Here is a 17,443-nt window from a genome sequence, read left to right as displayed (position 1 = left end):
TTACTGCTAATCACTAGGCAATATTAATCCACCACATCCAAGTTTTGATAAGAAGCCCTGAATATTAAAGAATCTTCAGGTTATACTCACAAGAGGATTACAGGCTGAATATATCAGCTGTATTACAACATCAGCAAATTATCCTGTTTCCTTTTTCATTTTGGATTACTACCCTTCTGAATTTACATCATTAAGTCAAAGAATACAGGAAAGTGGCTGCTAAAGAAACCAAGAAAAGTAATCCAAACGATCACCTAGATAACGAGAACTGCAAATGCAATAACTAAGTACGCAGTGCAAAGAAAACCCTTCAGCCTTAGCTAAAAGGAATCTTGCCTTCTAAGCATTAAAAAGACATCAAAAAACCACGCAGTTACTAATGGTCTAATATTTAATGGGATAAATAACTGCAAAAGGAACCCAAAGAAGTTTCAAGTATGCTTTGCAGTTTACTTCACAAAATGCTCATGTCTTTTATACCCTAAAACAATGCTGCAACCTGACAATAATGGAGCAGCTTTTCCTAGCTGGGCCACAGAGTAACACTGCATTCCCCTTTTAAATTTTACCTGTATTTAGAAGTCAGTTTTCACAGTTTAATTAATCCCTTAGAATTAATTGAGTGCTTGCGTCCAAAAGACAGTATTTTACCTTATCGGCCTGACGCATGTAGCAGTAGAGAATTCCTCTCATACACTTTATAGCAGAATGCTCCAGTTCATGAGTCCTTCCCTTGTCGTCATCAATACGCCTGGGTACGAGAGATAACTCATTAAACAAATTGGAAATGCACTGACTGACAGAAAGAAAAAAAAGGACACATTAGAGCTTTGGAATATTAAATATTTAACCAATGCTCACATATAGCGGTGCCCACACTCATATTGACACGTTTATAGCCTTACCCATCCTTCCTTACGAAAAAAATTAAATCTGTTTTTTACACAAACATTCCAGTCTACAAGAAGGGCTGGAAGGAGGATCTGGGGAACTACAGACCTGTCCGTCTGACCTCGGTGCCAGGGAATGTCATGGAGCAGATCATCTGAGTGACACCACGTGCCATACACAGGACAAGCTGACAGGCCCAGTCACCATGGGTTTATGAAAGGTGGGTCCTGCTTTACCAACCTCATCTCCTTCTATGACAAGGTGACCCCCACTTAGTGGAAGAGGCTGTGGATATTGTGTACCCAGACTTCAGTAAGGCCTTTGACACCATATCCCACAGCAACCTCCTGGAGAAGCTGCAGCTCACGGCTTGGCCAGACGTACTTTTCACCTGGTAAAGAACTGGCTGGACGGCCGGGCCCAAAGAGCTGTGGTGAATGGAGTCCAGGCCCGTCGGGGGCCGGTCACAAGGTTTGCTCCCCAGGGCTCAGTACTGGGGCCAGTTCTGTTTAATCTCTTTATCAATGGTCTGGATGACGGGATCGAGTGCACCCTCAGTGAGTTTGGAGACGACACCAGACTGGGTGGGAGTGTTGATGTGCTGGAGGCTGGGAAGGCCATCCAGAGGGATCTGAACCGGCTGGATCGATGGGCTGAGGCCAATTGTCTGAGGTTCAACAAGGCCAAGTGGCGGGTCCTGCACTTGGGTCACAACAACCCCATGAACGCTGCAGGCTGGGGAAGAGCGGCTGGAAAAGGCCCTGGGGGTGTTGGTGACAGCAGCTGAACATGAGCCAGCGTGTGCCCAGGTGGCCAAGAGGCCACAGCATCCTGGCTGGGACCAGCACTGGTGTGGCCAGCAGGCCCAGGGCAGTGACCGAACCTGTGCTGGGACCTGGGGAGGAAAAACCTCGAATCCTGGGGCAGTTCTGGGCCCCTCACTACAGGAAAGGCCTTGAGGTGCTGGAGCGAGTGGAGAGAAGGGAACGGAGCTGGTGAGGGGCTGGAGCACAAGTGTGATGGGAGCGGCTGAGGGACCTGGGGGGTTCAGCTGGAGAACAGGAGCTGAGGGGAGACCTTCTGATCTCTGAACTGCCTGAAAGGAGCTTGGAGCCAGGGGGGGTCGGGCTCTGCTCCCCAGGAACAAGCGCCAGGAGCAGAGGAAACGGCCTCAAGTTGCACCAAGGGAGGTTGAGGTTGGATCTGGGGAACAATTTCTTCCCCAAAGGGCTGTGGGGCATTGGAACAGGCTGCCCAGGCTGGAGTCACCAGCCCTGGAGGGTTGGACAGACGGACATGAGGTTCTCAGGACATGGGGCAGGGACAGGGGTGGGTTATGGGTGGACTCCATGATTTTAAGGGTCTATTCCAACCAAAATGACTCTATGATTTTATTTCAAAATTTAAAAATAAAAAACCCCACCTTTCTATACTATAACATTGCAAGCCACTGTTTTATGTTCCTTGAGAGATCCAGAACAAAAAGGCAATTTCTCTTTAACTCTACAAAATATCTGCCAATCATAATCAAGCAGTCACTTTCCTGGTGATGTTGATAAAATACAGCTGTGCATACAAGAGTCTGAAAGTTAACCACTCTGAATGGCCAGAAAGTTGTTTCAAGATACCTTAGTACTTTTATACTGTGAAATCAAAGAACACTCACAATCATTATATTCCTAAACACACATCAAAATCAATGATAAATCCCAAGTTATTTTAACTATAAGAAATGTGTTGTGTGTAAAAACCTTGATCATTGCATTCCCGTGTCCTGTCTTTTTCAGTTCTCCAGGTTTGATTAAGCCTTTCAGGGTAATAAATAATGTTTTCTTACACATTTGTAACTTAGAACAACACATCTCTGATGCAAATATGCAAACCAGCATAATATGCTCATTGTTATTCTCAGTCCACTTTATAGCTGTCACTCATTTGATTAGAGGCAAGGGATGGCAGCTACACTGTAAAGGAAGCACGCCTAACAGGTCAGCCGTCTATGCTGGGGTTCTGCTGCCTAAACTGAAAATTGGAAGGTAGTGATAACTTCAGAAATCATACACATCCAAAAATCATAATTAAATAATAACTTTAGATACAAGAAATGTACTTGCTTGCAATAACAAAGTTCAAACAAAGGGGAGCTAAAGCAACCCCACAACAAACAAAACCAGATAATACAAAATTAACGTTAAGAATTTTTTGAGCAGTAGGATTTATTCTCAGCTTTATCACAAATCCAAAGAGCAATGTGAAGCACATGAAACATCCCTGAATTTTCACGTTACAACATCTTTCCTCTATTCACAACAGCAGTGTTTGTTTTCTTAGCGTGCTCTCAAGAAATTTCGCTTTTATGACAGCAAACAGCAGCGCTGGCCTCAGCCTGGCACAGCACCCTGCACCGGAGTCACGCTGCCTTCCGCGGGAGCCCTGCGGCTCGGCTCCTTTCACACTTCAGCCATTCACTTGATTTCAATCATCAACCTTTGCCCATCAAAGAAAATGTGTTGCCCAGCACAGATCATCCTCTATGATTCCACATATTGGAAATTAAAGACTGAATAACTTGGGCAACATTTCGTAAAATATGCTAAATTTTTTTCCAAGAATGTGATCACTACATCAGTACAAGGAGTTGATTGGTAAAAAGAGTAAATTATTCACTATTTGCACATCATTGTCTTTCTTAAATACACCACATCTGAGTTATCATTGCCTCGGTCTGTGTTTTTCTGGGTGGCCAGGGTAGCAAGGTTGTAAACAAGGAATAGTAAATCTCACAAAGCAATTTCCATAGCTATCTGTCCTAAAGCAGAGTGACTTATGAATCTATTAAGAAGGGAGGTAACTCGCCCAGCGCTCTGAAGGTCGCCCCACACATTCCTGAGCGGTTTCTCTAACGAGTCAACAGTGGAAACAGAAGCAGCAGAAAATAAGAAGAGCGAAAGGAGCCTGCCCAGGCTCTGCATCTAGTGAGGAACACAGTCATCGTTATTTCCCAACTATGCATTTCTCGGCATTCAAGCATTCATACTCTTGTGAGTACCCGGAGTGTTTCTACCCACAACAAGCCTGCTTCTGCTCTCAACTATCCTGCTGCATTTTAAAAGAGAAGTATTTATTCAGTACAATTTGCCACAGAAACCTTTGTTTTTAATAGCACGCATTAATTCCTCTGTTTCAGAACATTGATACCTATAAAATTATAGGAAAACACACTTAGCAAAGGTAGAGTGCCATTTTTTAACCTACTAGCTACATAAGTATTTTTATTGAGACATGGAAACATGTACCATCTCCATGTACATCGCCCTGGTGAGACCCCATCTGGAATATTGTGTCCAGTTCTGGGCTCCTCAGTTCAAGAAGGACAGGGAACTGCTGGAGAGGGTCCAGCGTAGGGCAACAAAGATGATTAAGGGAGTGGAGCATCTCCCTTATGAAGAAAGGCTGCGGGAGCTGGGTCTCTTTAGTATGAAGAAGAGGAGACTGAGGGGTGACCTTATTAATGTTTATAAATATATAAAGGGTGAGTGCCACGAGGATGGAGTCAGGCTCTTCTCAGTGGCAAACAATGATAGGACAAGGGGCAATGGGATCAAGCTGGAACACAAGAGGTTCCACTTAAATTTGAGAAAGAACTTCTTCTCAGTGAGGGTAACAGAGCACTGGAACAGGCTGCCCAGGGAGGTTGTGGAGTCTCCTTCCCTGGAGACATTCAAAGCCCGCCTGGACACCTTCCTGTGCGACCTCACCTAGGCGTTCCTGCTCCAGCAGGGGGATTGGACTAGATGATCTTTTGAGGTCCCTTCCAATCCCAAACATACTGTGATACTGTGATGTGTTTACCAAACTATTTTCGATACATCTTCATCGTTTAAATCATTCCCAGAGTACTGCACAACAGAAGGCAGCAGAGCAGAGACGGGAGTCTAGAACTGCCTCACCTGTAAGCAAGGGCTAAGGCCCAGGCACACGCAGCACAGTACAGACTGTCGTGTACTTTTGCCTTGCGGTTATCGCCGTATGTCTTTGTAGGAAACAGACCTGTGGTTGGGCTTTGATGAAGCAGCAACGTTGACTTAACTGGAAAAAAAGGAAAAAGGAAAAGTGGTATTAACAATGCTTAAGTTTCTTCCAGTTTTTAAATAGATTTTCAGGAGCCAATCAATGTGTGAACAACCTGTGAGACCATGCACAACATAAAAACAAAGAGAAAGAAAGGTAAGGAGAGAGACACACACAAAAATTTGTATCCTGTTGGTGTTTCAGTCAATATAGATATTTTTATACTAAAAAAATCAGTATTCATAGCTATTTACATGGCTCTGCTCCAGTACAACCCACTCTGTATAAAATCTCTATAATGCAACCCACTAATTTCCTTTTTATGAAAAAAAAGCGAGATACAGTATGGCTGCTGCCCCCACTAAATGATTTAAATAGTTACATAAAACTTAAAGTTCAACTTAGGTCAAATGATTGTATCAATATGTTTAAAAAAAGAAAGGAATACGTAAGTGAGGAGAAAGGATGACTAGAATTATTGAACTCAGTACCTTGACTTAAAGATAGAACAAGACAGGAGTTTTCAGGCTGTGAAAAGCACATCAGTAAAAACCCTAAATATTGTTTTCTTCCTTTTTCTACTTTAATATTTTGCATTTTGTGAATAGGTGTCCTAAAGCTGTAGAATAACAAGCATGGTACAAGACTGAAATTGGGCTTAAGATCCTTGAACAATAACCTGTCCAAAAGAAAACAGTTGTTTGTTTATTTTTTTCAGCATATTATCAAGCTTCAATTTTTTAAAAGCCTTTGTATTAGAAGCCTCTTTGTATTAGAAATTAGGTATTTAAAATAAAAGTTACAGGGGTTTATGACTTTTTGCATTATATTCTTTAGTGACTTAATACCTTCTAACTATAACTTTGATAAAGTGTTACCTGGAAAAGACAATATAGATCATTCTTTAAAAGGGATTTGGGTGAAGGGAGTCTCATCCCACATTTTTAGAATGATGGCAAAATTGTTCACTATTCTATACCCTTGCTTAAACTTCAAATAGTCAATTGCACAGGCTCTAAAGAAATTGACTTTAGAACACAGGCAGGACTTCATTGTAACACAAACCCACCAACAATCAAAACAAACCATTGTTTCCTAAAAGGTATGGTTTTGGCTTAAAATGTTCTCATTAGGACAAGAGAACACTAAAGTTGTTTTAAAATAGGTTAGCAAACAGATAAAATTTCAGTACAAAAGTACATTACAGCACCATTAATAACAACAAAGCAACCCCTCACCGATCACCTGTCAAACTGCAGTAGGTACTACAAGAGAGCTTCTCCATTGAACTTTTTCTTCAGCTGTACCTGGCTAAAACCACCATCCTAGGCTACCATTTCATCCAAAAGAACTGGACTAGATTTCTAATAAACATTTTCATTTTCAGCAAGAAGTGCAATTCAGCCCTCCTGTTTTTGCACCTTTCAAACTCCCAGCAGAAATTTGGGAAACGATCCTCAAGTAGGAATAATAGAGCAATGATATTTAACACATAGATATCAATTCCAATTAATATCTGAGTTAGTTCAAGCATCAAAAACTGTCAGCAGATTACCTTCACCATTCCCCATCCAAGACCATCAGCTGCAACTCAGAACCTATTCTACCATTTCACAAGTGCAGATAATTTCCAATACTGTTCACAGGTCATGATTTTTCAAGCAAGGTATGAAATATCCAAATACATGCATTATATTATCACACGAATCTTATGAGGAATTGTAATGACACAACCCTTTACTTTTCAGAAAATAAAAATCCTTATTAAAGACTGCAGATATTAAGACAAAGCTAATTACTGTCATAACCATTATCATAAATATTTTGGTAAGTTACACGGAAAATCTTTCATGGTAGGGACAATTATTAACTTACCAATTCTATAGTAATGATCTAATTTATCCCACAGACTTTCTCCCTCTGGTTTTGGAAGATTAATACTTTGAAGTGGCTCATAAATTGAACCTAAAAAAAAAATGAAGAGGAAAAACAAAATCAAGATCAGAATTAGTTTCATACTTCTACTATTGCTAAGAATTTTCTACGACCATCTTCTTGGCAATTAAGTATGCTACAGACAGAATTCCTAAAGAGATATAGAAAAATAGAAGGAAGAGGGACAAAAGCAGCCCAAATTTACCATTACTTCCCTACCTGTCTTCTAAAATGGTGAACATGTACAACACCAGGAAGGTTTTAGCCATCCTGACCTCGTTTCCCCCACCCCACAACAAGCCTAGTTGATTCCTTCTTGAATGCAAAAAAGGGGAAGCTTTTGCTCACATACGCCCAGAGTCTAAACACGTGTATGTGGGGAAAGGGCCTGAGTGGGAAGCACAGAAAGACCGGTTCATTTTGGGTGCCTAAAAAAGAGAAAAACAAAGCTAAAAGAAATAAAGTTGCTCTGTAATAGAAAAGGAAATACATCACGCCTTTTCAATCTTTTGAGTCTTCTGTTCAAAAGTCAACATTCTGAATCCAATTTAAATCAATTTTTCAAACGAATTTTATTTTTCTACTTCTTTTTGCCTAGGAATTTCTGACTGTTAGAAGATTCATAATTTATGTTGTTATGATAAATCCTGTTATCTTGCAAAACCACCAAATACAGTGACCTGCAGTAACAGTAATTTTATGAGGTGATTCAGTGAACGGACAGAATATGTTTAGGAAAAAAGTCTTCCGTAAGTCACTTATTGCATAAAAAGTAACAAATCAAGGAGAAATATTTACTTACTAGATTTTCAAAGGCAAAATAAAGATCCTTACTTTTAGATTTGTTAATTGTATAAGCCATACATAGTCCACAGCTCCTGGTGTGTGAACAAGGTTCAGAACGTCCATTTCCTGCGGACTGTTAACCCCAGTACTGCACCATGGAAAACAGCTGAGGATCCACAGGCACACACACTTACACACACAACTCAAGGTTTCTAAAAGAAAATTGCTCTAATTTACATACTTACCAGACAATCTGTGACCTTCTGCGGCCAACAGAGAAACAAGATAAAGTGATCATGAACAAAAGTACACTCTTCTATTTCAGAGCATTCAAATATTTCAAGTTTGTGCAGAGAGGAGACTGAACAGAATAATGAGCATGAAAACGTCAAAGCACCACCATCTACAAATGATATTATTTTAGAAGTTCAAAACTTTACTAGCAGAAATAAATTGAAACCACCAGAGTAGACTGCTGATGAAACAAAAAGGTGAAACGAATGCAAAGTTCAAGAAAATTGACAAAAAGTAGAGTTTTAGTCCTCGAAAGTATTTCTTAAAAGTTCTCATTCTCCAAGTAGGAGAACTTGCTTAAAGGAACACTCAGAATCAAAGTTGTCCACATACTCCTCATTAATTCTTCCTTAGCATCTATATAGCATAGTTAATGTTTCGCACCCTGCTGGACAACTCCTGTGGTAAATCACGTTTCATTGGTATCACAAGCGAATCAAGAGGCAGCGAACAGGACAAGCACAAAGCTGCTCCTTCCATGGGCTTTGCTACCAGTCCAGAACCCACTGGAAGCTATTTTGAGGATAGCTAAAAACAGCCCATCTATTCTCTTCTCCAAAATCCATTTAACAGTTCATTTCAGCAAGGCAAAAACCTGCCATAGGAAGCAATTCTCAATTATATATTAAAATAGGTTTTAAAATTGAAAAAAATACAGTAGCAAGATGCCGCAACACTTAAACATAAAAGAATGACACATGTAAATAGTACCCTTGAGTTCTCATTTGTACGGTAGCATTCAGAGCAAACAGAATGAGGACATTAATTTCAAATACTATTTTTCATAAATATCTCATTTCATTGTAGCCACACAGTGTGAGTTTTATTTTAGGTAAATAAGCAGATGTGCTAGGAAGGAATAAAAAAATATATTTTGTTGGTTTAATATTCCTTCGGCTGTATGCCAATGTAACAGCCCCATCAAAATTTAAATAGGAGATATGGTAGTTCAGATTTTCTTCCACAAAGAATGAAATATGCCCCTTATTTCCTTGCATCAGAACTGAACGGGTACAAGCCAGTAACTACTTCAAAAAATACTTTAAAAAAACCCCAGGAAATCAAAGTGTTGCTTCCCGCATTAATAAATTCAATGTCTTAAAAGAGAACACTCAAAATCCTTATCCCAAGTCCAATTAAATCCCTGTTTGCCTTGCACTGACTAAATACACTATATCCACATTTTGAATAAAAAACTAATCTCCTTTCATCTGCTACCACTTACAGGTTCCAGAGTAACATGATTTCACTATTCTTCAAGTTGAAGAATTACTAGAAAGGACAGTCATTTCTTTTCAAAATGTTGGAGAACGGGAAGAAATCTGAAACAGCCCAATAACTGATAACAGAACATCAATTACTAGTGTAGAATTAAAGTAATAAACAGCCAAGATATTTCTGACTTAGTTAAGACACAAAAATTGTAAGAAAACATCCAGCAGATGAAACTCAAATGTACAACAATTAGAGGACAAATTTACAATTCAATTCTCTCTTCTAAGCAGAACACAGAACTGAAGGAAATGACCTCTCTGAGGACAGCTGTTAGCAGTGTCAATACCTGTGTACATACAGCCTCTGGAGGGTGAGAACATTATGTCATCCTGATGTTAAGGTACTTTCCCATCCACTTTCATTTTATTCCAGTTATATTTGAGATTAGCATTAATTGCTCTTCAGGGAAGAGCTATACACTGCCTAGATACTTAGATTTAAAAGCTATGGCCAACATTTTGAAACCCTGCTCCCAAATTCTTATATATGGAGGCTCTGAACACCACACATCCTTCAAGATGCCAGTAACTGCAGTTATTAAAGAAAAATAGGCATCAGAATGGAATTTTGGACCTAGTCTATGGATAAAGATTTGCATATTTCAACAAAGATTCAGTATTCAGATTTTTCAAAGTACAGAATCTAAAAAAAACCAACCAAACACCAAACCACACAACAAACCACAAGAACCACTCCCTCAAAGTTTAATCACAAACAAATAGAAACAACACAGTAAGAATTTTATTTCCTTCATATGTCAGAAGAACAAAAGAAAATATGTTTACTTGCAAAATTAAATCAGCACAGACCAGGAAAAAAGAAAAAAAAGCTGAGAATACCGTCAGGGAATCCACGGACCCACCGTAGTCCCCCACAGTTCATTCTAAAAGTTGTCTGCCATGAGACATATCTGCTTCTAAATCCAAACCCATGTAGTTGAGCAAGGCGATATCAGAAAATAGATTTCAGAAGCACCTCTACTGGAAGGAAAACTCACTTCTCACATATGTCAATATCCAAACTCTGATTCCATGAACTTAAGGGTTTTTTTTAATCACTACATCCAGGAGGAAAATACAACCTCACAGCTGCCCCTGCTCTGAGCCAGAGGTGGGAGTAGATGACCTCCTAACACCCCTTCCAAACCAAACTGTTCTACAATTCAATGGAAACACAGCAAGGAAACCCCAGGAGAGCAGCTGGGGGAGGAAGAAGAGAGAGGTGCTACGGTATTCCTCTACCTGAATAAACACTAGGAGTAAACACGAGGTACAAAGGCTTACCTAGGTTGAGTGACGATAACAACACAGGTAAAAACTAGTAAAATCTTGTAATAGTTCCATTTAAATAATTTTAAAGTGACAAAACTTTTCAACCGTCATTTATCACGAAACATCAAGTGTTAGGCTGTGCACATAATTCAATTAGAAATTCATGGAGAAAGAAAAAATTGGTACCAATTTATTTTGTCCTTTCTGTTTCCTAATCATCTGAAGTGATTTCTCTCTGCAGTACATTATACTTACTAGAAGTTAGTGATTTCAGGATTTACAGTAACTAACACCACACCAAAGTTACTAAACACCAGAAATAAAGCATTGATGGTTATGCCAGTACACAGGGGCTTCACTTACCCAGAGTCTCCCACACAAACGCTGTAAATGCTACAAGTAAGGCAGGAAAGCATTCAGCATATTCAAGGCAACCATTGCCATTTCTGAGAACTCAAAACAATAGCTCTTAAAATTGCTAAAAACGTTTGGTTTGCATCATATCAACAGAAAAAGCAAATATCAATAGAATATTACAATTAGGAAAAAGTATTTTTTTTATTACAATGTCAACACTTCACGTGCCCTTTGACATGACAAGAGGCAGAGCAGCAATGCCGGGGCAGGGCAGGGTGCCCAGTGACAGCTGTGGCCTGGCCGCCTCCCCCAGCACTCGCTCTGCCCACGGGTTCACACACCAAACCACAGTCCTGTCCGGTTTCCCCACACCAGCTGTCCTCACATACGGACACACTGGTTCCAGTTCAACTCTTTGCAAATATAACGAGCTAAACCAGGACCGGTTTTCACAACTTCACGTATTCTAGCTTCTGTTGCCCCTAAAGAGAAGCTGTGCCAAGGGGCATTAACTTGCTTCCACTTAATTTCCAAAACACAATTTGAAACAATGACTGACTTATTGGAAATTTTACCTCTTTTCTCTAAAACACTCATGTTGGGTTTTTTTAGGAGATAAATGTGAACACCATTTTTTAGTGCACCTTTCACATGACCATCATCTTAAAAGAGAAGTTTCAGTTCAGAGATTGTTGCACTTAGGGATACTTACAAGAACACAAAACACAAACACAACAGGAAGATCCAAACAGTAGATTTCAACCTAAACAAATTCTAATTTTCAGAAATTTTCACTGAAAGAGCTCAAATTTTTAAGCTCCACTGTACAGTGCTAAAAAACTGCTTGCACAAGACACTGCACGAAAGACAAAACACACAATTATTTTTTGTCGAGTTAAATAGCCACAAACAAAAACAAAACACGGAACTGCACACTTACCAAATTTTAAAAAAGCATGCGCAGAGGTTCTGTCATCATCCAAATTGGCCATTTCAAATTGGTGCAGCTAATCACAAACGGCTCAGGCTAAGCTACAGCAATTTTCAAAACTGTTTAGTAAATGTTAAAGGCAATCAGCATTAAATTAAGTGAAAGCAATGTTAGTGGAGTTATTAACATGACAGAGTGCACAGCACAAAGGGTAGCAAAGTTTCATTATGTGTTATGCTTCCCTCTTCTATCCTAAAAATTGGTTTTATCTTCCTTTTACTTCCATAAAATTTATGAGTGAAATGACATGGTTTAAACAAACTCCATTTTTGGATACTAGACTGTAGCTTTTTTATTCAATAGGAAATTTGCCACTAACGTCAAAAGGTGCTAAATAAAAGCTATTTGATATATTTCAAGATCAAATAAAAATACTGACTTAACTAGTGCATATAGAAGTGTTAAGTAATAGTAACCATGGGGAGCTAAAATTCTGCTTATGCATAGTACTGCTTTTATCCCATGTAGAATTAACACTAGGATGGTTCTTGTCATCATATACCATTGCTTATGGTACTGAATATCTCAGTTATTCAAAATAGAAAAGCTTTCAGTTGGGAATGTAAAATAAGAAAATAGTTTGTAATTATGATAACAATTTTCTTCCAAATATTTAAAGAAGTTTATGTTTTTTAAAGTGACCTAAATTTCAGGGGCTGCAGACTGGCCAACTACTGAGTATCTTTGCAATCTGCTCCTGACTGTTAATTGTCAAGAAAGAAAAGAAAAATTCTCAATGAAATTTGTTTTTACTGGCAAAAATGAAACTCGTCATTTAATATACATAAACCTGAAGATATGGATTATGTCCTACAGGATGGGGGTCTTACATGGTTCTTTGCTGTCCGCTATAAAACATGAGTCACTCCCTCACTTTATGCACATGAATCTATACTCATGTTTACTATATCTTACCCCAAGCACCATACTTTAAAAAATGATCAAAACAAAGAGCACTGTTTGTAAACTGGGAGTCTGGAGCACAGACATCAGGCAATTCAGAACAGTAGGAGGAGGTTTGGCCACTTTTAGTGATTACACCAACCACATCTCCTTCCGACAGTGCCAGAAAGGAAGTAGAAAACTTCTGAAGTTACATAAATTTCAACACTCTTATAAAGATGCAGGAGTAAATTTGAGAAACAAGAACATAATCTTCATTTTTAGATAGGAATGTTAACCATAAGACTGTATAAAAATTATTTTAAAATAATCTCTTATATCAGAAAAGCATTTCAATTAAAATAATTTTTATTTCTTCAGTAAATGAATTTCTTCAGCTACTATATAAACGACAAAACCCCTACAAACATGAAAAGAAGGAAGTGAACTACAATAACCTGTCATTATCCCAAAAGACACTTTGTTATACATTTAACAAAAAAGTAGAAGGCAGCAAAAAACTCAGGCATTTAAAAGCATTTAAAACCTGCCGAATGCCTCCGACAGCCTCAGGGCCCACATGGGAAACCCAAAGTCAACGTGCTGCCTCATGGCTAAGCACTCAAAAACTCCAAACATGCAGGTTCCAGACTTTATTTTGTAGAGCTCCATAGCTATATTTGTAAATCAGTTTTCAGATAACAGTACCATGTCATCATAATTGGCCACAAAGTAAGAACTCGTTTACTGGACAGTCTTGATGGTATTTTGCAAATTAAAACTATACAGAAGCAGAATTTTTAAAGCCATATGAATCAGCCCAGTCTTTAATCAATCAATTTTGTTTATGAGAGCCCTCATGAAGTCCCGTTTTCTTTTCACACTGCCTGATTGGTCCCTGCCACAATACAACTAATCAAATATGCAAATAAGGAAATAATGATTGAGTTTTACAAGCACATATATAAATAAACACCACAGAGATCATTTGGAAAACTGTTTCTTTAGAACATTAACAATTAAAGTATTTTATTTAAAAAAAAAAGAAAGATGTAGTTTTTTGAACTTTGGAAATGCAAGCGCACTCGCTAAACATCATCCTTGCATTTAGGCCAGAATGCAGCAACCCAAGTTCAGAACAAGAAATTCTCGTATTAAAAAAAAAACAAAACAACAAACTTTATCTAAGGCAAACCTAGCAAAAGCTGGTACTTTTGTGTAAGCGCCTGCAATTTTAAAATTAATCTGTCCAACAGCTCTATAAACCGCAGGCAGCAACAGGGCCCTGAGCAGCTCCTCTTACAGCCGTGCTGCCAAGTGACACCTGTCAGTCCCCTCACCCGCCAGGGACACCGGGCCAGGGACATGGGCCAGGGACATGGGCCAGGGATACCCGGCCAGGGACACCGTGGGGGAGCCCGCTCCAGCAGCACTGTGACCAACCAGCCCATGGCCCTGAGGGGGATCTCACTGCCCTGAGGGGACCCCAATGCCTTGAGGGGATCTCACTGCCCTGAGGGGATCCCATTGCGCTGAGGGGATCACAGTGTCCCTGAGGGGGATCTCACTGCCCTGAGGGGACCCCACTGCCTTGAGGGGATCTCACTGCCCTGAGGGGATCTCACTGCCCTGAGGGGATCACAGCGGCCCTGACAGGATCTCACTGCCCCGAGGGGATCCCGGCTGCCCTGAGAGATTCCCGGCTGCGCCCGCCAGGCCCGGGGAGCGGGCAGAGCCCGGGGCCGTCGAGCAGCCTCTGGGCAGCGGGAGAGGGCGGGCAGGGCCGGGGTGACGGGCGAGCTGAGGGGAGGGGAGGGCAGAACAGGCACAGGTCGGGCAGAGCTCGGGGCGGGCGGGGGCAAAGGGCCGGAGAGCGGGAGCGGGGCCGTTAGTGAGCAGGGGAGAGGCGCTGCGAGCAGAGGGAGCCAAGAGCTCAGACCTGAACGTTTAGAGCGAGCCCGCAGCTCCAGCATCTTCCAGCTCACATCGGCCAAATGGGCGGCCGCAGAGGCCGCTGCTGCTGCCGCCGCCATCCCGCCGAGGTCCCGCCGCTGCCGCCGCTCGCCGTGCCGCTCCCGGCCCGCCCTCGCCCACCGCCAGCAGCCGGGCGGCGACCTCGCCTGTTGCCCGCGCCAGCCGTAAAGACACTCGCTCGGGCCGTCACGCCGCTGTCGCAAAGGCGCCGGGTCAGTCCCGGAAGCGGGCCGGCCGTGTGGCGGGCACACCCTGCGCTGCCGTAAGTGACGCGGGGCCCGGGCCGCACGCAGCGGGATGGGGCCCGGCGGGCTCGGGCTGGCGCTGCTGCTGGCGCTGGCGGCGCCCGGCGCGGCCCTGCAGAACGTCACGGCGCAGCTCTTCGGCAGCGAGGCCTACGGGACCCTGGCGGCCTTCGGGGACTTCAACTCGGACAAGCAGACGGACCTGTTCGTGCTGCGAGGCGGTGAGGGAGCGGGGAGCGGCGCCGCTCGGGAGGGCGGGAGCGCCCGGGGCCCCGAGTCCTGTGGGGGCGTTTGCTGAGGCGCGACCCGGGGCGGGCGGGGCCGGTGACACCGGAGCGACCACCTTAATGACCTTCTTCATGGGGATCAATATGGAAAGGGGCAGTGTCAGGAGGATGGAGCCAGGCTCTTCTGGGTGACAACCAGTGACAGGACAAGGGGCAATGGGTGCAAACTGGAACACAGGAGGTTCCACTTAGAGAGGAGAAGAAACTTGTTGGGGGTGAGGGTGTCAGAGCCTGGCCCAGGCTGCCCAGGGAGGTTGTGGAGTCTCCTTCTCTGCAGACATTCAAACCCGCCTGGACACCTTCCTGTGGAACCTCAGCTGGGTGTTCCTGCTCCATGGGGGGATTGCACTGGGTGAGCTTTCCAGGTCCCTTCCAACCCCCGACATTCTGTGATTCTGTTCCCGTTGGGCAGGGCCGGGCTCTCTTGGGGTCCCGGGTCCCCGCAGCCCGGTGGCCGCTGGCTCAGGAGCTGCTGGTTCTTCCCCTCCCTCAGCATTCGGCTCTGTCCACAGTGCTGATGAGGGCGAGCGATTAAATTATTTCCCAGACTAAACTTGACATTTTCTTTGCTCCTGAGGTACTTTCTGTATGGAAGTAGATACTTGCAATTTGCACTACAACCTACCTTTGTATAGCGTGAGGAGTATTTGTCTTTGAAGTTGAACTTATGGTTGTGAAATAATCCAATGACTGTTTGAAATTGAATTAATTTTCTCCTTTCACAATATTTTGGGAGACAGAGACGAGCGTTTCACAGTTGTAAGGAGCATAAATTAAATATTATCCTACTTTCAACATTATATTAAAGTGGAAGGCTGGATAAATCAGTTCCACGCAGGTCTCATCTGCCATGGGTTTCTGTTTAGGCTTCAGATATGAGCGCACCCCAAATCAGAGCTTATTTATTGGTGGTCAGTGTTATTTACAGATATTAATCTTGGATTATTTTACTGACTTAAAGCTATGCATTAAGATAATAAATTTATGCTCAAATTTACCTTTTTTTATTCCTTCTGTGTCAAAAATGTTTCTTTAAATAGCTTTGACAAAGCGTGAGTGAATTTCCCATCTAGTTGCGATATTTAAATGTATGGCTTCTTGAAAATGCTCCACTAGCTCATCTTCTGAAAAAATGCCCTGAAAGATTAGATTTTAAATGAACGTCAATGATAAGAGAGTTAATTTTTGTTGTTTTCCAGATGGATGCATATAAAGGTGTGGATAGTTAAAAGTTTTAGAAATAAAGCTTCTGGTTTCTTCTTTACTGTTTGATATCCTGTAAAAATCAGCCAGAAATAACATACTTAAAAGCATCATTTTTCATTATTTCAGTGTTGACAAAAAGTAGCTTGAAAAATCTATAGAACATCTTCTGAAAAAAAGTAATAGCCAGTTGTGAAGAATAGGATTCTAAGGAGCAGAGTAAACAGCAGCCAGTTGGAAACAGTGCTGCTGAAGTGAGAGCTGGAGAGAGTACCTGGCTTTGAGCAACCGTGATCTGGTAGAGAAGCACAACCCTCATAATCCTGCCCCTTACTAAGGAAATTGGGATGATGTCTTTGGACTTTTGCTGGATATATATTGCTATTCTGATCTTGAATTACTTTATTGTAGTGAGAGTTATATTTCCTATGCTCAGATACCTGTTACTCAGGCCTTTGTAAGAGAGTAAACCAGCTAAATGTAAGAGGTAAGCTCATCTCAAAAGTATCTTGTTGCAAGAACCATTCAAAATTACCAACAGGCCTTGGGTTTAACCGATTTCTCACACTAATATATGTGAACAAATGGAATTGTTCATGCACTTGCCTTTTTTGTGTGTGCACAGACCAGGGGTGATAAAGGTGAGGGGGATTGTGCTGCTGGCCTGTGTAACCCACCAGCTCTGGTTGTGCTTGGTGCCTCTTGCAGCATCGCAGGCAGCGAGTGAGCGTTCCCCACCCGGCTACATTGCACTGGCCAGCTTGAAAACTTCTGTGCTATCCTCACTCACGTGCTCAGGCTCAAGACCTCTAATCCATGTAATTGTTGTTTGCCTGGAAGCCGCTCAGTTCTTTCTTTCTCATGTACTTTTTTTCCTGTATTCTTTATTGTTGAGATGAGAGGATGAGAACTGCAAATAGCGTCTAGGATGAGTGCGCTGTGGATTGATGTAGTGGCATAGTGATTTTGTTTTCTGTTCAT

General features: G+C 41.8%; 2 protein-coding genes across 7 annotated transcripts in view; one reads left to right on the top strand and one right to left on the bottom strand.

Annotated features, from left to right (window-relative positions):
- Positions 1 to 14,941, bottom strand: part of PHKB (phosphorylase kinase regulatory subunit beta) — a 77,811-nt gene extending 62,870 nt beyond the window's left edge. Inside the window, exons 1-6 of one of the 6 annotated variants that reach the window (XM_065848288.2) lie at positions 14,693 to 14,846; positions 11,821 to 11,930; positions 7,929 to 7,946; positions 6,838 to 6,927; positions 4,842 to 4,980; positions 652 to 751 (exon numbers count right to left, since the gene is read on the bottom strand). In XM_065848288.2, coding sequence (XP_065704360.1) covers positions 652 to 751; positions 4,842 to 4,980; positions 6,838 to 6,927; positions 7,929 to 7,946; positions 11,821 to 11,872 — 399 coding nt within the window. In that variant the 5' untranslated portion in view covers positions 11,873 to 11,930; positions 14,693 to 14,846. Of the gene's footprint in view, positions 1 to 651; positions 752 to 4,841; positions 4,981 to 6,837; positions 6,928 to 7,928; positions 7,947 to 11,820; positions 11,931 to 14,692 lie in introns of all 6 variants that reach the window. The other 5 variants (XM_065848289.2, XM_065848290.2, XM_065848291.2 and 2 more) reach the window with 5 other exon arrangements.
- Positions 14,942 to 14,980: 39 nt separating this feature from the next.
- Positions 14,981 to 17,443, top strand: part of ITFG1 (integrin alpha FG-GAP repeat containing 1) — an 89,093-nt gene continuing 86,630 nt past the window's right edge. The window contains exon 1 of the mRNA XM_065848293.2: positions 14,981 to 15,193. Coding sequence (XP_065704365.1) covers positions 15,025 to 15,193 — 169 coding nt within the window. The 5' untranslated portion in view covers positions 14,981 to 15,024. The remainder of the gene's footprint in view (positions 15,194 to 17,443) is intronic.

This window comes from Patagioenas fasciata, chromosome 13, assembly GCF_037038585.1.
Source record: "Patagioenas fasciata isolate bPatFas1 chromosome 13, bPatFas1.hap1, whole genome shotgun sequence".
In the NCBI taxonomy this organism is placed as follows: domain Eukaryota; kingdom Metazoa; phylum Chordata; class Aves; order Columbiformes; family Columbidae; genus Patagioenas; species Patagioenas fasciata.
This window is presented reverse-complemented; position numbering and strand designations above follow the sequence as displayed.